Source organism: Sander vitreus, chromosome 13 (genome assembly GCF_031162955.1).
Source record: "Sander vitreus isolate 19-12246 chromosome 13, sanVit1, whole genome shotgun sequence".
Taxonomy (NCBI): domain Eukaryota; kingdom Metazoa; phylum Chordata; class Actinopteri; order Perciformes; family Percidae; genus Sander; species Sander vitreus.
The window spans coordinates 29122332-29145402 of NC_135867.1; the positions used below are offsets into that span (position 1 = coordinate 29122332).

At 41.6% G+C, this 23071-nt stretch overlaps 1 protein-coding gene across 11 annotated transcripts in view; it reads right to left on the reverse strand.

Moving 5' to 3' along the window:
• Positions 1-4423: 4423 nt before the first annotated feature.
• Positions 4424-23071, reverse strand: part of picalma (phosphatidylinositol binding clathrin assembly protein a) — a 35403-nt gene continuing 16755 nt past the window's right edge. Inside the window, exons 7-22 of one of the 11 annotated variants that reach the window (XM_078265558.1) lie at positions 22633-22744; positions 21707-21813; positions 21558-21599; positions 19493-19578; positions 19081-19204; positions 18485-18618; positions 16479-16564; positions 15424-15555; positions 13319-13399; positions 12668-12778; positions 11055-11153; positions 10882-10912; positions 10693-10792; positions 7102-7161; positions 6535-6636; positions 4424-5832 (exon numbers count right to left, since the gene is read on the reverse strand). In XM_078265558.1, the coding sequence (XP_078121684.1) occupies positions 5818-5832; positions 6535-6636; positions 7102-7161; positions 10693-10792; positions 10882-10912; positions 11055-11153; positions 12668-12778; positions 13319-13399; positions 15424-15555; positions 16479-16564; positions 18485-18618; positions 19081-19204; positions 19493-19578; positions 21558-21599; positions 21707-21813; positions 22633-22744 (1422 nt within the window). In that variant the 3' untranslated portion in view covers positions 4424-5817. The other 10 variants (XM_078265557.1, XM_078265556.1, XM_078265561.1 and 7 more) reach the window with 10 other exon arrangements.

A 23071-nucleotide genomic window follows, 5' to 3' on the forward strand; every position in this document is an offset into this window, starting at 1 on the left:
TTCGGCTCAAGATTTCTTCCCATTAAAGAGGAGTTTTTTTATTGCCCATGCATGGTCTAGACCTGCTCTGTATTGTCTTGAGATAACGTCTGTTATAATTTGACACTAAACTGACAACTTGATTTCATTGCCCCTAAGTGGCCAAACATCTAATAAATCAATCTATTGACATATAAATAACCACAGAGAAATAGGAACACACATAACATAAAACCAGTAGCACACAACATTAAACATACACATACAAAGGTCTTCCATCAGCTGCACCTGTAGACCACAAGGTGGCAGAATAGCTCCATTCTTTACAAGCGCACTGGCCAATCATCTCACCTGCAAAGATTTATGAAACTCTGATTGACTGATTGTTATTCACATTACATAACTATTTTCAGAATTTAACCTAACCAACCTATCAATATGTTACATATAGTAATGAATGATTAAAATTATACATTAGACAAAGACCCCATGTAGCCTGGATGAAGCTGGAAAACTGGTAACATATTTTTAAGATACAGGAGGTACATTTGCAGATATTTCAAAGATGCATTTGTTTGTGTTATACTGCTGTGTTAATATGTTTTGAAGAAAGCAATATCATCATATCAAGTTCCCTGTTTGCCAACTAGTTTGGTGTTGACCCACAGTGACACACCCTGGGCACAGGGAATGCACATCCTCTGTTGCCAGTGGCCACTCTCTCATCATTAGTTTATCCAGCATCTAACAGCTTCTTAATGGAAGCCAGAACACTTGGTCTAGTGTAAGGCAGCATCATGATTAGTGTTTGTTTTATCATTGACCCGAAGCAAACCCTCCACCACCTGCATCTGGAAGGGGCTGGACCAGACTGAAGCTTCATCTCTGCACCTCAGGACTTTTGGCAGCTGCTTGGCAGAAGGAGAAGGAAGAACTCCACAGCATATCAATTCACTTTTTGTTCAACTAGTTTCCAGGAAAGGGATGTTCTTGACGTTAAAAATGAAATTGTCTCGTTTTCATTTCTCATAATCCTGTTTACAAGCATGTTATTGATGATGAGTTTCAGCACATTCAGACTTTCAAATGCCTGTTGAAATATCTGCATACTTTTGTTGAAATCAAAGCTCTTTTAAATACATTTTCAGTTTTCCCAAGAATCCTAATCTAGAGCGAAAAGTCCAAGTTCCAATCCAACTCAGTTTAGAACGGAGGGAATAGTGTGATACAGTTAACTGTCTGTACAGCTGTGAAAAAGGAGGCCTCAGTTAAACAGGAAAGCTTTTATTAACCCGCCAATTAATTCTATCATTAAAAGTCAGTGTCTCACACAAACACACACTTGCATCTTTCTACTGCTGCATCCAGACTAAGGGGAAGTGGCAGCACAACAAAGAATCTTCTCATTGCTGGTGGAGAGGCTTTGCCAAGCAGGATGTAGCTTTTATATCAAGGTCCTTCTCTGTTTGTTAGTGTGTGTGTGTGTGTGTGTGTGTGTGTGTGTGTGTGTGTGTGTGTGTGTGTGTGTTGCACATGGATGCACCTGTGGGTTCAGAGCAGATGCCATAATGATGAAGGGGGGGACTCTGGCGTCCCCAAGGATCAAGGACCCCCCCAAGCATGTGATAGACCCGAGGTGGTGCTCAAGCACCTGCCTAGGGGTGGAACTTCTGGGGCTCCAACCCTGAATGTTTTCTCAAAAGCCCCGAATCTTTTAGGATTTTAAAATAACTTTGTGTCATTTCCCCTCAGTCTCTCTGACTAGACCGGCAAATCAATGGAGCAAAAGTTCTGTTACAGAGGAAATATCTCCATTCATTCTGTGAACTCTACTAAAAATAGGTTTCAAGATTAGTAATACTATTTATGCCAAATACCTACCCTACCTATGTTTTGTAACTTAACAATAGAAACATCAGACAACATCAGAATGATGAAGACAGTTGGAGAACAGTTATATACAAAATAGGATGTCGGCTTTACAGGTTGATTCTTTTCCTACTAACAACTATCATGTTTTTCCCAAATGATGTACAGATTTAAGGCATTCTATTATCTCAAATGAAAATAGTGCAATAGCTGCCGTAAGCAGTTCCCACTGGAGAGCTCGGGGAAGGCTCTGAGCTGCGCTGTATCTGCCGTGGTGAAGTTACCATTTGTGTAGACAAAAAGACACACAGTTGTGCATTTTCCACAACTTTTTGAGACACTTTTTTTTTTAATTTTGTTTGCAAATGCAGAATTCAGATGAACAGTTGAAAGCATCCAAACAGTGTCAAGAGTTGAACAAATTAATTTATGACTTTTATTAAAACAGCTATATATAATGTTTTCACCTCAATAAATCATTTCCATATTCACTTAGATTAGTGACAACACAATAATGATCTTCAGAACACCTCCCGATGTCTGAGTAAGGTTTGAGGTCTCTACACCTGACGTGGATCCAGTTGTGAGAGCCGATGATGACCCAGAGGTCAAAAGAGAAGCAGCTGTGAATGCCACTGCCAAGCACTCAGAAGATCCCACAAATCACCTCAACTAATCTTGGATAAAACTTAAAACGCCCGTTGCCTGGTTCCTCAAGGTTAAAGGAGTTATTTGGAGTTACATATTTAATTCTTTATTTTGTTGCCGTTTTGTTTGAATAACAAAGCTTAATAAATGTGATTATGACATCAGTATCAATATTGTAGTTACTTTGAGTCCCTGTTAGTTCTTTTGTTTTAAAGTAGTCTCGCATGTCCAGCTCTATCTCCACAGCACTGTGGAGTAAGGTCTGGCTACACCACAGATGCATTCTGGGATAGGAGAAAAACCAATCACAGTCGTCTTGGCAGCACTAAGCTCCGGACACAGCGACGGTGCCTCTGCTAAATAGTCTCAGGAAGGAACTTGTTTTGGTGGAACATTTGCACCAAAACTCGACGTACAATATTAAATGAAGTTAACTGTTCACAGAATACAGTAACGTGAGTTATTTAAATGAGCTGATACATGGTTAAACCTCATTGGTTCTTACCAGTGTATCTCCGTGTGTACTTCGTCCACAGCAATCTGACCAATCAGTCCCAAAACGTCCCAGTTAGAGAGGAAATGCCCTAAACATATTCTTTATAAATCTTTACAACCATTCCCTGAAAGAACAAAGCAGGCCTGTCTTGTTGCACGATCCAAATTTTCTTCAAAACTTGACTTTTTCAGTGTGTAGCTTGCTAGCTTGACGTTTGTTGTTGTTTTCCAAAGGTAAGGGAGTTTGAGGACAACCCTCCTGGAAATGAACTTTTCTTTTTTTCTGGAAATGAATCGTGATCCAGGCTAGTTTTGAAGGTACTAGGCATCCTGAGCCACCAGGTGAAGTTACATGTACTGTATGGGTAAGCAGGGATAGTACCAGACACCTGGAGGGCTTATGGTTTTTTACCAGGGCAGTTTGAGTTTTTAATTTGTTTAGTTGGAGGACAAATCGCCACTAAATCCACTATTAATTGATCTCTCCCTATTAACACATCTACACCCACCTAAAGGATTATTAGGAACACCTGTTAAATTTCACATTAATGAAATTATCTAATCAACCAATCACATGGCAGCTGCTTCAATCCATTTAGGGGTGTGGTCCTGGTCAAGACAATCTCCTGAACTCCAAAATGAATGTCAGAATGGGAAAGAAAGGTGAGCTAAGCATCTTTGAGCGTGGCATGGTTGTTGGTGCCAGACGGGCTGGTCTGAGTATTTCACAATCTGCTCAGTTACTGGGATTTTCACACACAACCATTTCTAGGGTTTACAAAGAATGGTCTGAAAAAGGAAAAACATCCAGTATGCAGCAGTCCTGGGGGGCGAAAATGCCTCGTTGATGCTAGAGGTCAGAGGAGAATGGGCCGAGTGATTCCAGCTGATAGAAGATCAACTTTGACTCAAATAACCACTCGTTACAACCGAGGTATGCAGCAAAGCATTTGTGAAGCCACAACACCAACAACCTTGAGGTGGATGGGCTACACCAGCAGAAGACCCCACCGGGTACCACTCATCTCCACTAAAAATAGGAAAACGAGGCTACAGTTTGGACGAGCTCACCAAAATTGGACAGTTGAAGACTATAAAAATGTTGCCTGGTCTGATGAGTCTTGATTTCTGTTGAGACATTCAGATGGTAGAGTCAGAATTTGGTGTAAACAGAATGAGAACATGGATCCGTCATGCCTCGTTACCACTGGGCAGGCTGGTGGTGGTGGTGTAATGGTGTGGGGGGTGCTATCCTATCAATATGGGCCAACATTTCTAAAGATTGCTTCCAGCACCTTGTTGAATCAATGCCACAAAGAATTAAGGCAGTTCTGAAGGCGAAAGGGGGTCAAACACAGTATTAGTATGGTGTTCCTAATAATCCTTTAGGTGAGTGTATTTCATCTTTTGATAGATAAATACGGAGCCAAAGAAGTGTGGAAGCTTGCACTTTATTGGAAAAATCAAACAAAAATATAGTCTGCAGGGACAATGCAGCAAATGTGCTCAGTTAATGGATCCAGGGTCACTTTTATGTTCAAACCATCTTTCATACCTGCCCTCAACCACTGATTGGCAGGAAAAGTTTTATATATACAAAGCACCGATCAACAGTGCTCTATTCTCCTGAATAACTAGACCTCTCTACACACCCCATCCCCACCCACCCCTCTTGTTACCATTCTGACCTGAGCCTACACCCGATGCTTCCCTTTGCCCCCACATTGTCCTAAATGCCCCAGTGCTCGCCTATGGAAACATGATCTGAGCATGAAAGGGACCCTGCACATTCAGGTTGGAAAAGGGCAGCCAGGAGCTTTGTTAAATGTAAGAATAAATGGCATGCCAAAAGCGACAAAAGCATAAATGCAGATTCCTTTCCAATGATTACGCTGCCTCGATCACAAAATGTAGTGCTTCTGCTGTTGTGAAAAATGTTCCCTCGCCATATTTGTAGAAATCGACCCCACCGATTTGACTGTGTTAATGAATTATAACGTTCATACACATCCTCATTGTGACCCCTGGAGCCACAGATAACTGCACATACAAAGGCATCATGCGAGTACAGAGTATTTAGTGCCCCAACAGCAAAATGTGTCATCTCTTTAAACTTTATATTAACCTCTTTAAAAAAAAAAAAAAAAATCATCTCAATCACTCAAAATCCAATCAATCATACCCATGTATAAACCTGAAGACCTTCCACAAGGGGGAGGTCGGTGACTAGTTACATTTACTTTTTTTGTCATCTTCTCTGTAGGTAATCATAAATAAATACAAGCAATACACAAGGAATGTCTACTACAAACAATACATACAAAAGTGTGGTATAAAGAGGAGTTTGCAATTGTTTTCCTAATTTGGGGATGCTTTGAGAAGGTAATCATTGATTGATAATCAAAAGAAGTGATTCTCCCAGCCTCACCTGGAGAAAGAGGAACAAAGAAAGACAACTCAAACAGCGTGTATGTGTGACAACCTGACTTTGTTTTTTCCCCCAGGTACATAAACAGTGTTGTCAGATAGCTCTCTCTCGGGTGTTGTGTTTCTATAAAGTAGGGGCTGATTCCTGTCCACATGGTTTTGAATGGCAGCACGCACTCGTCTTCTCCTTCTGTGACCTCGACATGACTAGATGGGCACAATGTCCGCTGTGATGCCTCTCTGAGATGGTCAGAGCTGCTCCTAGATTTTATTCAATAAGTCTTATTTGGGCCTTTAATTCTCAGAGAGAGTTCATTAGAAGCAAACTGCAGGTTTGCCTGGATAGTTGACTTTGTCGTGAATAATCTTCAGATGGGAAAGACCCGCCCACCTTTCAGGTTACATGAACTGCATCTGGTAGGACACAAAAAAAAACTGTCAACTCTTTTTTTTAAACCTGAAAAACAGTTGCAGTCCCAGTAATGCAAGACCAGTATCCAGACTTCTAATGAGACTCCAAACTAATTCTATGTACATAAATAAAATGCTAAAATGCTCCAACAAGGCAAAATAAAGCTTGGATTGCAAAATAATAGCTCCAAATCACAAGAGACTAGTATTGCTGGTTATTTTAAGTTCATTTCTCAGATACTCTGTAATCAATTATTTATTCTTAGAGAAATTTGTCTGTAATATCACCTGATGGATCACATCAACGGCAGCCTTTTTTTGTTTCAGACAATGAATCAGACATTTTGATTCTGTCCTGTTGCTATGTAATGCTATCATCAAGGCATGTTACAACAACTTAACTTTTTAATAAGTCCATGGACATGGATTTCATGCCTTTGTGGAACAAGTGTAATTCTCAAACTGTCACATTTCATCATGACCCTAATCTTGAGCAAGTAGAGCTTTGGTGGTTACACTTTACTTGAAGGTATCTATATAAGAGTGACATGACACTTTCATGAACGTGTCATAAACAAGTCAAACGTTTATGACATAACGTTTCTTTCTTTTGACTTGCTGTTGAGCTTCTCTGCTTCAGACAGGCTGGGTCACTGAGCCCAGATGTGGAAGGAGTGGGACATTGTAGATGTGGACATCCATTACCTGTGCACCTGGATTGGGGCCAAAGGGGTTTGCTGGCCTCATCACAGGCTGGGTGTACATCATAGTGGGCTGCGTCATCATCATGGAGCCCATGTGGGGAGGCTGAGAAAAGAAAACGCAGCAAGGATGATTATACAACCTAAACCCACAAAAACACCTCCCAAAATAAGGTTCAATGGGGAGTTGCTGCCATTTCCATCTGCACTGAAAACAACTCTGTGGTACTGAAGGAAACCAGCCTGTTCAGTGAGGATGACACGACTGAGCATCATCACTCATCACTCATGCTGTAGTCTTTAAAGGACTCTCATTTCAGCCCGGCGTGCTGCCAGAAGGCCACACATTTACTGTCATTCAGTGAATAGACTCCTCTCTCAGATACTGATTTATTCCCTCAAAGACAGCACATGAAAGTACTAACACTCGTGTTTAAAGATAAAATAAATACTGTACATGTTGGATACTTTTCAGAATACTGCACACCACACACACACACTAATTAATATATAAGAAAATCTCCTTGCATGCTGCCAGAGTCTGTGTGTGTGTGTGTGTGTGTTGACTTACCATTGCATATGCCATCATGCCTGTCGGTGTGGTTGCAGGGAATGCCATGACAGATGGTGCCTGAGGTGACACAAAAAGACAAGATGATTCCTTCTACAGAATCAGGACACAGCCAAACCCAACTCACCGTTTATTATTAGATTATCAAACTCAAGTTAGACTTCAGCGTGCATTTTAATACAGAAACTAAAATGAATCTATTCAGAAATGTGTCTATGCGGTTGATTCTGTGACAAGACGGAGTACTGCAACACCGACGGGGGGCTACCGACCGACGTCCGCCAGCCCGAAGTGGTCGCATGCGGGGTCGAGACCGTAAACATAGACCAGGGAAGAGAGGGGGGGCTAACGTTTTGACTAAAGCTAACTCCTTATTGGCTATCATTTCCTCACCAATGTACGGTCTCTGGAGAACAAAATGGATGAACCTAAGCTGTGGATCACCACTCATAAATGGAATATGGACTGCAACATTATGATTTTCACAGAAACAACATGGAAACAACAGTGAGGTTCCCGATAGCGGCGTTGAGATTAAAAGGGACGCTACGTCCTCGGATCTCATTCTGATCAACCTTGGTGGCCAAAGGGGGCCACCTACAGGGGATATTTGGTGGCCACAGAGTACCTTTTTGAAGCCACGGGCCATGTTTAATGTTGAACCCTGGGATAGGGTTAGGTTAGGGTTAGTAACAATTGTCATATTATGTTGACCTAAAGCCTGGAATTAAATTCAATAAATCAATGTATTTTTCATAATAATCTACAAACAATACTTAGCCATTTCAAGGTGAAAAAAATCTAACATCAATTAAAAAAAATTGCAATAACTTGGTTTGACAAGCATACACCCCCTTTACTGTAGCATCACTTATTACAACTAGGCCTATGGAATAACCAAATGCCTTCAATAACATACATTATTGTCTGATCATATTTCTTGTTTCATATTTAGTGTAAACCCCAAAACATTGGAAAAAGGCTGAACAACATTTATGCCACGAGACAGTGAAACTTTCTGCTGAAAACCAAAACCCGTTAAGGGCTTCTAATCTTATCAGATTTCTATAACAGGAGAATGACAGACAGAGGTAAAGGAAAGCAAAAAAGAGAGTGGGATGAGTCCTGGCAGAAGTTGGTTACTGGCAGGTGCTCCTGGTGGAAAGAGATTAGAGAGAAAATAGTACAGACCCTTTGCTTTCCCTTCCTTCTCCAACAGCCCCTGCAGTGATAACAAACCCAGATTTGTCTAACGTTCAGCCCTCTCGGGAAGGATACATTTCATTAACTATTCAGTCATTGGCAAGGGAGGCACAAGTGAGTCAGACATGACGCTGGTGCCAAAACTGGTGCTTTCATCACAGACTGTGCTTGTTTCATTGCATCGATGGCTCTCCTTCAGAATTCTTCCCCACTGACAATGTTTGGTTTGTTTCAGGAACATCTCACTCAGCGTTCCTCAGATGGTCAATAATGACATCTTTGGTTTTTTTTGCATCACATTAGGGGTTATCATTTTAACACTAGAAACCGTCATAGCCCACGCCATGTTATGTTGTTACTCAACTTCTTTTATTATTCTGTCATTGTGTGTGCGGTTTCCCTGTGGTGCTTCAGAGGGCCCTGTTTTAACGATCTAAATGCACGGCGTGAAGTGCCTGGCGCAGGTGCGTTTAGGGTGTGTACGAATCCACTTTTGCTAGTTTAACGGCGGAAAAAAGGGTCCGTGCACCAGGCGCATGGTTCAAAAGGGTTGTACTTAGTGTCTTCATTAATTAGAGGTGTGTTTTGGGCGTAACATGCAATAAACCAATCAGAGATCATCTCCCATTCCCTTTAAAAGCCAGGCGCGCTTGGACCTTGGAGCATTGCTGTTATGATGGAGGATTTGCACCGTAATATTTTTATTTGTAATCTTCTGCATGTGTGTGTGCTGCTGTGCGTCCCTGTGTGTGTAACAAGCATAGTGTGCGCGCGCTGTGCACGAGTCTAGGAGCATTTTACTAATGCTCTGTTAAAATAACAATGAGATGCTGTGTTATTGACTTTAGACCAGGTTTTTGTTGGTCAATGGCGCGATCACTTCCTGCTGCCTCAAGATAGCAATACTCCCAGAATGCACCTGAACACACCTCCCTGTTAGACCAGCACGCCCATGGGCGCAAAGATGGGCGCAGGGACATTTGCTAATTGACCTCATGATGAGGTCAAAAGAGACACTGGAGTTTCACATACATACAGTACAGCATGGTCCCATTTATTTGAAATTGACAATAAAGCAGGGGATGCTTTAGGAAACTCTGATAAAGTGAAAACACACAGTAAGAGAGTCAAAATTGATTGGAAAGATGTCTTGTTCAGCGTTCGGTAGCACCTTACCAACCAAGGCTAGCTAGCGCTAGCGTTAGCTGGTAATTTAAGAGAAAGTCTACCCATTTTCTGTTCTGTCGTACATGTAGATGAATTACATGCAACTGTTTAAAAGAGCATTGTACAAGAAGACGAGGGATAGGTTCATTTTTAAATAAAATCCTTTTTAAAACTTTTTATCTGATTAATAATCGATTAACTGAAGTAATAATCAACAGATTAATGGATTATTAAAATAGTCTTTAGTTGCAGTCCTAGATGCAACACGGTCCTTGGTCCACATTGGTCAATAGAGGTGTAAGGTTTTTCAATGCTGACAGTGGATAGATGGGTTATTTTAGGCAGCCAGAGTTGGAGTTCTTTTTATTCTTCTACATTTAGAACAGGGCTGCACAAAGTCATTGTGATATAATGGAATAATGAATCAAAATATAATTTGTACAACCTCTTCTTAAAGTCTGCATGCTCTGAAACCCTCTACACGTCCGATACTCACGTGACCATATACGACACGCGTGCTACTGCCTAAACCATAGACTGTATGAAACTAAGGAGCCTAAACACACCGAATCTGCAGCAGTCAATAAACAAAAACTCACTCACTCAGAAAATGATTATGTCTGTCCAGAGGCCTGTACTACGAAGCAAGATTGGGGGTTACCGAGGTAACTTCAGGTTCAACCCAGGGTTTTGTGTATCATGACGGTGGATCAGTTGTTACCGGGTTAAATCGCCGTAGTAACTTACACCTAACGGGTTATGTTGGCGATTAGAGATCAACCGGTATAAAAGCACCGCCTACTGACCAATCAATACTGATAACGGCGCCACCATTCTTAGAAGATCAGGTGGAGCTCGGTGCGCAGAGAGAGAGAGAGAGAGAGAGAGAGAGAGAGAGAGAGAGAGACAGAGAGAGAGAGACAGACAGACAGAGAGAGAGATGCTCTCATTAAAGTTAAAACATTTAGAGACCAACAACCCCGTTAACATTCCCTGATGGGTATTTTTATGATTTTCAGGGGAGGGAATTACATATAGGCTATTTGTCAGCCTCTTGAGCTGTGTGTTCCCAATGCGCACATCGACTTAAAGAACTATAAAAAAGACCAACTGCTATAAAAAGGCGGCATAAAAATCATTCTTGCCCAACTTATTTGTTTTCCAGGGGAGTTACTGGCTGGGGGATTAAACTAGACAGGTGCAGATAGATGACAGCCCTACCATGGCTGCAGGGTTCCAGGTGGTATTAGGAGCCGTCTTGGGTTGCCAGTTGTTTCCACCTGTCAGCTTCCTCTCACCAGGCTGACTCCAGTGAAGATCACTACCGAGGTCAAGTAAAAATGTTCATTCATTTATGTATAATATGCACTATTAGGGAAAGGAAGTTAAATATTAAGTGAGTGCATTTACTTCTTTGACGTGCCGTTGCCAATTCCCAGATCTAAAAGACGATAGAAGCAATGGCATGAATGCACAGTCACAAAAACAACACACCTAATTTACATTTTATGCAAATGTATAACACAATTAGTTCTATTTATTAAATGTTTGCAGTCATGGTCTTAAAAAAAAAGGGAACTTACTGCCAACAAGATTGGCCAGTGACGAGTCCAGGTCGCTGGATACCAGTTTGTGGGCCTGTTGGCCGTTCAGGGTCATGCCCTGATTGGGTGAGGATGCCACTGTGGGTTTGAGGATATCACCTAAAACATCTTAATCAAAAGGGGGCAGGACAAAGGGAAAGAAGGGGGCAGAACAGGTGAAGACAATACAACAGACAATAACACACAAAGACAAACACAGGACAGTACATAAATGGCACACACAAGGACAGAGAGAGAGAATGTTTAGCGTTGATGAGGCATGAAGCAGAGCAGAAAAAACTCATCAAGCCAAGACTGCGTGAGAGGAGTGTGTGTTGAGACAACTCACCCAGTCATGCATATGCCATGCAATAAGCCAAGGCCCCAGAAAGTGTGTGTTTAACCCCAGAACAAGGGAGAAAAGAAAAAAAAATGATGTGAGACCATGAGCAGCCTAGAACTCAGTGAGGGTGTACCGTACAAACAATAAGTGTGTAATAGATATTCAAGGTGACAAATGTAGCAATTTATTCTTGCCAAATTAATAATGATTATATGTTGGTATAATATTACACTAAGACACAAAGGGTGAACTAGTCTTTAACCTCAATCACATACCAGTGACCATGATTATCTAAATTAAGACTATTTTCTCATTAATCACAATGAATGTGATTTCCTCAAATAATCTATCACCTCTCTCTCTCTCTCTGATAGAAAGAGACAAGATCAGTGGGGGAAAACGGTGGTAAGTGTGTGTGTGTGTGTGTGTGTGTGCGTCTCTCTCTCCGTATGCCCGATCGCGTGTCTCGCTGTGAGAAGTCAAGACAGGCAAAATCACAATGGACCTGGGTGTTTTATTTTGAAAGGTTTTATTTTTATAAAAGTATCCGGCTGCACTGTGGTCTTCCTGTATGCGATTACCTGCCTGGCTTGACACATTTGCTTGCGTCTCGTGCAAGAAATAGGTGACGCCGAAATGATCGCTGCAGCACGCAGGCCGACGCGGACGCTACGCGCCCGGTATGAACGAACAGATTGGATAACATGGGCCCTGAAATAAAAATAGCTGCGCTACGCTGCAATACGCGACGCGTCTGGTGTGTTTTCACTGTTACAATTATTTACGATTTTTTCAGAAATTTTCTTTTTTATCTGATTGCCAATAATATTAAGTAAAAGATGTGCTACTTTGATGCTGATGCAGCTGCCGGTTTCTTTCTGTAGTCACCACTCTACAGCCTTTCTCAATGTCCCGCCCACAGCACTATCTGATTGGTTACACGTCACATCAACGCTACTGTGCCACAGATGGTCAAAGCTGCTGCATTGAGCGACTCACTCACTCACTCACTCACTCACTCACTCACTCACTCACTCACTCACTAACTAACTAACTAACTAATTGGGGATATGCTTGCCCAGAACATTCATAGTCCACATAAACAATTCAAAGTCCAGCACATTTGATTTTCCATCGCCTCAAAATAAGCCAATGAACATGCAATCTGTCCCCCCAACCTTCAGGTGGCAGCAGAGTACATGAGGTCTGCTGGCTCCTAAAGGCCAATGGGAAGATAAAATGGCAGTGCATGTAGAAGCACAACACTTACCTGTAGAATCCATGTTGTTAGCATTGGTGTTGTTGCCAAATACTGACTCAAAGTCGACATTAAGGCCTCGAGGGTTCTGTGGCTGCTGGGGTGTTGGGGAGGCTGTAAACCCTGTTGTAGCAAAAATGTACTATCAGTATACAAATATTGACACCACAATACATATGTTCCTCCCAACACAAGCAAGTAAACCTACACCAACTAGGAAAGCAAAAATCAGTATATAAGTATTTCACAATACTATTTAAAAATCGCAACCAAAAAATAAAAATGTTCAAGTTCCCCGCTGGACAATGAAAACTACACTTAGTGATGCTTCTTGTGCTTAATAGTCAATCTTAGATTTTCTTCTTGTGTTTACTCAGAGAATTAGAGTAATTTGAGTCCGCTTCTCTAACACGGAAGACTAAGAAAGACTTTGTTACCCCTTGGTTTTAAAGTGCAGGCATCCAGGCAGTCTGGCGGTGCATCTGTGGCGCAGGGCGTGTGATTAAAGGTGGCGATCACTAGCTGATATAAATGACCGGAGTAAGGTAATTGGGGTGAATGCAATCCTCGATCAGTAAAAAAATGCCCATATGGGCTCCAATCCGATACTTGTGATCGGGACATCACTACTTGTAACACCTTCATCAACCTGGGAATACCTACCTCTGAATAGACCAGCAACAGCTGGGGACTCAGATTGGAAGAGTGGAGTGGTGTTGTAAGGGCTTGGCCCACAGAAGGAGTCTGACACACAGCAACAACAGCAGACATGCAAAGGAACCAGACAGAGAAAGAAGAGGGAGGAAGAGAGGAGAAGATTATGAAGATATGAGACCAGAAAAACTACAGCAGTGAAAGGGCAGCAAGGAAGCCAAGCAACTGTGGGAATGAATTTCTAACAGAGGAAAAACAAAGATCAGGATTTGCAGGACAAAAGCGCAGGAAGCCGGCACTCATCACATGGCTAGACTAAATACAGGACAAAATTCAGGGCAGCGTACAACTAGTGGCTTACCACAAAACAATGCAGACTCACAACCATAGGCTTGCAGGAAGCAGAGAGGAAGAAAGTCGGCATGTTTAGCAGGAATGCTGTGTTAACACTCTGACTCCCACCATAAGACACCGTGTCAATCTAGTTCTACTCATGACAATTCACAAATGTTACAAAACATCTCACTACTCTCATGTCAGTAATCTAGAAGCCAGACAGTTGTCTGTACCTGTAATAATTGTTCCTATCGACTTCCGGTTTGGGACAGAGTGAGCAAAAACCCTGCAAAAATGATGGCCATCGATGGCTTCCATCTTGAGTAAGTTTCTCTATCTTTTCGTTTCTCTCGGTTGTTCTTTCACATAACTAAAAGCCCCTTTCACACATGCACTGCAAACCTGAAATTATTTAGACATTACCCAGAGGAGCTGTATGTGAGAATGCAAATGTCCAGATCAGTTGGAGTGGACATTAAATGGACTTTACCCTGCCACTAAAAAGTCTGTGTAATGTCCGATTGTGTGAACAGAGCAGGTCATTGTGCGAGTGTGAGTGGGTGAGTTGACGACGTTTCTATCATGAAGCCGGCATGAAACCACTGAAGAAGATGAACAAGAATGTCTAATGATGACTAGATTTGGGAACTTCTGTCGGTAAGGGCTGACGCAAAAATCGGCAGACAAATTCAAGAAACGGCAAAAGACTCAATTGTTTTTGACCAAATTACAAACTGGCTTCATGGCCGTGGTGTAATCCGCGTCATCATGTCCTGCCTCTTGTACGCTCTACCCAGGTGCAACCCCTCTCCTAAAACAAACAGAGCACTTATAGTAAGCGTGAATGTGTCTGGCATGGACAATCTCCTTTTGTGTGCTACATGTGAGACACAATCCAGAACCAGCTGCTGAGTCGGGAACTACCTTTCCAGATTATTCCGACAACACATGAATGCAGCACAAATGCCCCATCTCTTAATGTTAATGAAAGCGAAAATCATTTGTGTATCTGCCCCGTGATTCGAATTCTCCTGTGTGTTTTTTCTTAAAATGTATTTGTTTGGGCGCCCAGATAGCTCAGTTGGTAGAGCAGGTGCACATATATAAAGGTGTACTCCTCAACGCAGCAGGCCCGGGTTCAACTCCGACCTGCAGCCCTTTGCTGCATGTCATTCCCCCTTTCTCTCCCTTTCATGTCAAAACAACCGGCAGGGGGTGGGGTGGGGAGGGTGGATTGTTATGTACTGTATTTAGAAATTGAAAATCTGATAAAAGAAGAAGAAAAAAAAAATGATGCCAGAGAAAAGTTTTAGTCAAAAAAGGTATCGTAATGATCTGGAGAACGACCAAAAATTCTGCTGATAAAGATGGACATTCATGCAACAAAGACTTTTGGCCTTTGAAATACAAACAGAAAGACAGAGAGCAAATAAAAGATATAACAGCCTTAATCAAAGAGAGTTAGGTGAACTTAGCCTGATTGTGGAAGGAAACACATATTTGGTGTAGGAGCAGCATGCCAAATCTTGGATGAATGTGAGAAAAGTGTCAGGCAGTGTTTTGACCAGAGCAAAGACCCTCTTTTTCCCTACTGCTCTGAAATATACCTCTATGTATTAACTCCATAACTATTTTAAATTACATAAAACAATCAGCCAGGATGACGTTATGCGACTAGTTACAGTACAGTATCAGTACAGCACATTAACATGTTGTGTGGTCACAAAATGAAATCTGGACTGTAAAAGAAAAGAGAAGATGCAGCAAAGCAATCCCACCAAACACTTCATGGCTAGGAGTCCTAGAGGACAGGCTGCCAGCGTCTGAAGACGCTGTGGACAAGTGGACAGCATCGACAATAGGTAGTGTGAGGAAAGGGTTTGAGTTGGGAATGGATTCCTCCACAGCTTCTGCAGCAGAGGTGAAAGGTTCCGAGTGATCCAAGGGGGGAAAAGACAAAGACAAAAAGAAGGAACAGAGAGATTATGGTGGAGAGGAAGGTGAGAACATTTTAAGAGAAGTTAAAAAAAGTGCATGCAAGATGATGTACAAGGGAAAAAATGTCAGTGATGCAGGTGAGAAGGATTAAAACAGTGTTACAGAGACAAGCTGATGTCATGCACTCTGTTGCACAGCTCTTATATGCTCAGATTTCCTGTCTGACGATCAGCTTTATCACAACCAGTCCACAGGTTAAGAGTCGTCATTATCAGAATGGTCAGAGTCCAGCACACAGGCTGATATCCAAAGACACATATAGTGTCTTTGGATATCAAGTGTTAATTTGAAGAATCTTACCAATGTTACCTGTTACTAATAATACAATAAGTACAAACATGAACAAGGCAATCATATGGTAGATACTGTAATTATATAGCATTGCCATTTACTTACAAGCTCTTATTGCATTTGACAAGAGTCAAAATGTCAGACAATAATTAGTAAGAATCAAATGTGCCTTAACTCTTACTTTGGAAAAGCTTTCCCCTACAATAAATAACTAAAGTTACGTGTGGCCTAATCTGAAACTTTACTTTTAGTCTGCTCACTGATATCTTAAATTGCAGGCAAACATCAACTATAGTTCAAAATATATGGCCAACACCTTACACACACTTTAAACTTACCATTACTAATACCTGAGTTGTATTCTCCGCTCGTCTTTAATTCTGTTCTTCTGTATTCATATATACAATATTTAAATCATGGGTACATAGGAATCATACTACGGAATGTGTGTAGTGAGGGGAATGTCAGAGATACGTGTGTGTGTGTGTGTGTGTTTGTAAATGTGGAAACAGGCAGGACTGAAGTGTTGTGAAGAAGAACACACCTCCCCATGTGTTGCTGGTGGAGAGAGGCAGTGGCTGCTGGAAAGCTGGCTGCAGGTCCAGCAGTTCATTGGCTGCCTTGGAGGTGCTGGAGGGAATAAGGGCATGGAGACAAAACATTGCTATTAGAAGAAAAACAATATGACTGCAGTTTTGTCCTGAGCAATGAAGGGTAACACAAAGATATTTTTTATTCATTCTTATCTCGGTGTACAAATTCTGGTCTTAAAATTATTGTTAGTATGTTACGTTGCCCCCTATTTGCATAAGTATATTCACTATCTTCGGGAGACGGCAGCCCCACCAACAACGCTCTTATTTAATCAATAAAGGGCGTAAAATGTATATGGCCCCCCTGCTCAGGTTGGTTCAGATGTTACACTGTTAGCCATATTGTTTCAGCTAATAATGTTAGCAATGTGAGGCGCAGCCCCCGCATTCGGGTCGGAGGGGACGTTTCCTCCCTGTGCGACTGTACGTGTCCACTGCCACGCTTCCCATTCATTGTCTATGGGAGCAGCCGTGCAATGCAGAGAGCGGGGTGTTGAGTTGCCCACTCCTCATTTGCATAAAGTTGAATTCAGGCTACTTTATGCAAATCAGGGGCGTCCAGCTCAACTCGCTGCCTCACGAAAACTCAAGAAAATCTTTTAAACTGACCGTTATTGATCTAAAACTGAGACAGATTCAGCAACTGCAGCTTATTTCTTGCATAAAATGTTTTCAGAAACACATTTCAGTGAACTATTTTCGTAAAATAAGATAGTTTCCAAACGAGCCACCATGTTGGTCTGCATACAGCCCCATGTGAAACGTTCGTCCAAACAGGCGCAGCCATCGCAATTGTAGGAGGGTGGAGCCTGTTTTCTTCGCTTGTCAGTGCTCAGTGAAAAGAAACTGGGAATGCTGGGAAGCCGGGCGATCCCTGCCGTCAAAAAACGCCACAGCGGACACAAACCATGGCCAATAACTAGAAGGCGGTGCATGCTGCCCGCTCTTCCTCTGCCTCTACTTCATCAGCTATGGTTATTTCAGCCCGCCGCTCAGCTAAGTGCACTACCCGGGCTGGGCGTGCACCGGCTAGCGGCTCCACGTTTGACTGCCAATGCTAGTGAAGCTGTCTCAACCTACTGTGGCGGCATCACTGTGAAAAAAATTGCGCCTCTTCGACCCCTTTTGGTGAGTAATCATATTTGTGGTGGCCCGCCACAATATCAACATTGACTGCCACATATTGATTTTCAATTTTTGTTTTAGTATTAAAAATGGGTAAAATCTAATTCTATTGTAGAACTGTGCGCAGCATATTGATTCGCTCATCCCCCCCTCTTTCGCAAACACATTGACGCATCCGTCTGTGAGTTAGTTTGTGTATTGTAAGTTATTAGCAAGCATGTAGGAGCCTAGCTAGTAAGGATAGCTGTAAGTTAACGTTGGAATACAGCTGGATTGACGAGGTTAGCACACTGTAGATAGCAGCTAGCGCGCACATGCACGCACTCCCCTCTCTCTGCAGTAATTGACCAGAGGTGACGTGTGTGTGTGTGTGTGTGTGTGTGTGTGTATTAAACACTAAGGTGAAAAAATAGAAGAGAGAAGTAGAATTAAGCTTAAATTAGACTGTCATTTACATAATTATCAGATCTCCTTTCAGCTTTTATCCCCCAGTTTTGAAACACCTGCAAAAGAGTGTCTGGTCTAAGATTAAATGAACTAGTGCAGTGGCCGTTCGGGGCGTGCACTCTCAGAAAGGGCTGATTGCTTGGCCCCTGAAAGTGCTTCTAGCAGTGTTCTGGAGAAACGCTCATCTGACTTCACACTCGACACTGCACTCCCTTGGGTCCTCAGCAATACACCTGCCGAGTGTGAAGTTGATAGGATGAATGCTTCTTGAGATATGCGAAGGACAGTCACACTACCATCATCCTTGGGTCACTATCAATACACCCGCCAACGGATCTCCAGATATGCGAAGGACAAACATAGTTAGAGAAGTCCTGTGCCTCACCTGTTGGTGGAGCTGGGGGTGGAGAAGAGGTCAATGGCAGGAGCTGAGTTTATGGTCCCGCCCATGGTGGAGTCAGGGGATGAGTCCGTGGTTGCTGCAGTAGGATTCTTTTGGAGCTCCTTCAGACGCTGCTCCTACAATAATTACGATAGCGTAAGCCACTTTCACACATCCAATGCGAACTGGAAATGATCCTAAGTTTGTTGTTGTTTAGAAAACAGGAATCTGTGAAAAGGAATCTCCAGACCCGGATGTCTAATGACATAGTCCAAAGTTCATATGTAAAAACGGCTTAAGCAGCACGGAGGCTAACCTGTATCCAACTACTCAGTATGATACTACTCAGAATATTTTCCAAATATTTTTAAGCATTTTGCATTTGGCAGTTCACAGTAGAGATAGTCAAGAAATATGGAAAGAGACCACTAAACACACCCCACTACTTAAAATCTGTAACAGTTGTTTGGCTATTCATTTGATATAATCACTTAGGAGTTGTAATGGCATGACTTCATTAAACTTCAAGGTATAGCAAAATGCCCGCAGACCTGTCGGTACCAAGCTGAAAGAAATGTGGGAGAGTGAGGAAAATGTACTTTTAGTGTTTTTAGGAGAGTCTGCTCTTCCTCCAGGGCGGCCTGTTTTTCCCTCTCATCCACTTTGGTGAAAGATATGCCGGTGTTGGCCAGGGAGGAGACTGCATTGGAGAGGGTGCTGGCCCTGAATCGAGGGACAGACACAGAAAACCGTGACAAACCAAGAATCATTTCATATTAATTTAGCTTCTTGCTTCACCTCTCTGTGGTGTCAAAGTTGACTTATTTCTACTGTGTTCTAAATTATGACATAAATTAATAGTTTAACTCTGAGAAAAGTACAGCTTACCATCTTCCATGCTGAAAAAAACCCCTTAAAAATCAGTCCAATACTATCAAGTTGCTGAAGCAAACATGAGCCTCTGCTCTGAACCTGGATGGCAGGGAGCCAGATCAAGTGAAGCAGACCTACCTGCTGGCTGCTGTTGAGTCTTTGACTTTCTTTCCTTCTAAAGAGGCCAAGTGCTGCTCCAGGGCATCAAGCAGGCTGCTGGGGGCCTAGTGTGAATGTCATTGACACACAATAAGTTTCAAAGACTGAGGAAGCCTAATACAAGATGCCATCTGAATAAAAAACTAAAACACTGAAGCATGCAGTTATTGCCAAGAGTCCACAAACAGAGATACTGTACTCCCAAATACAGAGAGAGAGAGAAAAGGTTCAGATACTTACACAAACTGTAAACTGAAAATGGAGAGATAGAAGGAAGGGAAAAATACAGAAAATAAAGGTGGCAACAGTCAAGATATTAAGAAAACCTTTTGGAGAAAGCTCTCCAATTCTGGATATTCTGCTACAGTTCTAACTAATACATAATGAACAGAACCTCCGAATAAGTGTGTTTGTACATAATGTACCATTTCCGCAGGTCACTGGTCTAATAAGATGGACACACTGAACCCTTGATTCACACCTTTATTTGCTGTACGAGGTCAGGAGTGAGTGCGAGTTAGAAAGTGTTTGCTGCAATAGAAGGCACATGCATTGCCTGCCTAGCATGCACAGCAGTTATTTTTAAACGCGTTAGGCCAGAAGCTGCAGGGGTTAGCAGCCTGTGAACGCTTCAAAACAAAAGTCTCCCGTTATGTTGTTAAATAAAAAGCTTTTATTATGAAGTAGCAAAATAATGGCAATGTTGACTGAATGATGACTCGTATAAGCGAACATGAAACGGTAAAATAAAGCAGATAGAAAAACTAAACTTCAAAACCCCAGAGATTCAGTTAGACGCTACAAAGCTGAACACACTGAGGCTTTTAAAAATGTCAGTGGACATCCTTTTTTCAGCATACAGACAAAGAGCGTAGGCAGCGTTTTTCCATTCGTCATCACGCGCTTCTAATGTATGATTTATGTGAGAGTGAAATACAAACACACAACCAGCCTCCCTACAGAGATAGACCTTTTTGTTAAAGACTAAAATCCTTTTTGTTTAACATTAAACTTCCCTGAAATCGCTATCGCCAAACCCACCAGACTCCATTTCAATAAACAGTAATTTTATCATCATAAAACACACTTCATTCAAAGTAGAGAGAAACAAAATAAAACTATCAAAAGGCGTCTTGGTTCGTCTTTCCACTTCACCACTCTGGTTTGGTTGAAATAAACCTTTCACTAGGGGCGGCTGTGGCTCAGGTGGGAGGTGCGGAAGGTTGGTGGTTTGATCCTTGGCCTAAGTGTCCTTGGGCAAGACACTGAACCCCCAATTGCAAAGTGCTTTGAGTAGTCGTTAAGACTAGAAAAGCACTATATGAATAAATACATTCCATTTACATTTAACTTTCACATTTACATGTGTGAATATACATGCTAAAAGTATTCTTTACTTGAATGGAGTCTGGTGAGTTTGGCAATTTTGCAGCTGTTTCTGATTAAACAAAAAGGATATGTACTGATAGCTTGCAAATATGCCTCAAGATACTACGGTGTGTCAATATACTTAAAACCGAAAATGAAATGCTGCATGACAGTATATTCTTAAAAAGTACAACAGTTTACATTTTACTAAGTTGACCTGAGTTAGTGCAATAATGCAACAAAAATAAATAAAAAACTGTTTTTGGTACACTGACCTTTAAATAACAATGGTAATATATACAGTATTTCACTAATACTAGCACATTAGATAGGGGACATGCAGCAGCTATATTTACTTCTTACTCAAATGAGACTAAGCAGGTACTACTGCACATTGACTGTATTCTTTAAGTCAGCCAATGATGATCTGCCACTAAAAAACCCATTTGTGTGCCGTTTCATGGCAAATAAATACATGTCACATTGTATATTCTAGCAATATTTAAACATTATATACATATTGTTATATGTAATATTAATTCCCCCATTAGGCCACTATCCTCTTGTTAGTTAAGCAAAGCCAGTATAGAGGTGAGGGGTGTAAAGTTAAGGCAGGTTATTTTAATAGTTGCAAAGGTCCCAAATGGTTATCTTTAGATTTTGTATCTCGGCTTACCTGCGACAGATCGGGGATGTCTCCTCGATCGATTCCAACTTGCTGCAGGAAAAGAACAAAGACCATCAGATTTAGGACAGGAAACCAATCTATATGACCCCAGGCCCCTTTGTAATCCCTCACTGATCCGATCTGGGGTCCTAACTTACCTCTGCAACTTTGAGGAACTCTGAGATTCTAGTCATTCGTGTAAGGAATTTCTTGTAGATGTCAAGTCCTTCTTTGCACTGGACTTTCTTCATGTCAAAGTATTTCTCTGTTAACAGAACAAGAAAAAAGCTTGACAAAACTACAAACACTATAGTCACAAAATATATATAATCATAATCACTTCCCGTATTTCTGTTACTTGGACGTTTTTAGTTTATATTTTCAAAACAAAATTGTATTTAATTGGTACAGTATCTCCATAGGGTATATATATCAAGTTAATGTGTCTCCGCAGACACTGATGTATGCTGGTAAAATCCATCTTGGTACTCAGGACAAAGGAAAAAGAGACCAATAAAATCACTGTACATACTAATATGTTGTGAGATCTGCAAATTAAATATTAAAGTCCCATTGTATGATCATGAGCATTGGGGACTATTGTACAACTACAGTTTCTATAAACTACAGCCTTGGTAGAAGCTAAGCAGTGCATGCTCATCATGCTAAAACAGGAGAAAGGAAAGCTTGCTTTTAGGATCAGAAAAGAATTCATGAGGTATGCCGGGAAATAGTTTGCAACAGCCCCCTAAACTTTCTTAGTAATAAGTTTGTTAGAGGTCTGCAGTTCCAGGAAGCCATCAGTATATCAGTCCTTTGTTTTTCTTTTCATGAAAGACTCACATGAACTTTGTGGGACTGCTAGCGAACATTCTCTAGGCACATTCTTGCTTTCAAAGCACAATGCAAAGACAAATACTTGCAAGAACATCTGCAGTAATTCATTTAGACTTTCGCCCCATGGCCACAGTCCCTCATCATCTGTAGTGATCCCTTCAAGCATACAGCACAGGACAGTAAGGAAAAGCCCACAGTCCAAATATTCAATTTGCAAGGGCACGCCAACCCAAATGCTTGTTTTTACCCAGGAGGTTGATAATGCCCTCATTGTATGCTGCAAACAGTCGGATGGCATCTTTGAACAGAAGCATGAAGGCTGCGTTGATCACACCATTTGTCAGTTCATTGGCATTGACCTGGAAGAGAGGTGGAGCACAATCAGTTTAAAAATATAAAGACACTCTATTAAAGGGTAACTTCGTTTTTTTCAATCTGGACCCTATGTTCCTATGTTTTTGTGTCTAAGTGACTGATGGGAACAACTATCTTTGACATTGATTCAGTATTAAGCGAGACCGCTGCAGTCGGCAGTTAGCAGTCAGCGAAACAAGCTACAATGTAAGTTAATGGAGTCTGGTGGGTTTGGTGCTAGCGACCTATGAGCTGTTTCTGGTTAAACAGAAAGGTCTCAAAGAGGTTTTAAAGGTCTCTCTCTGTAGGGATCCTTTCCATAATGTTGTCAG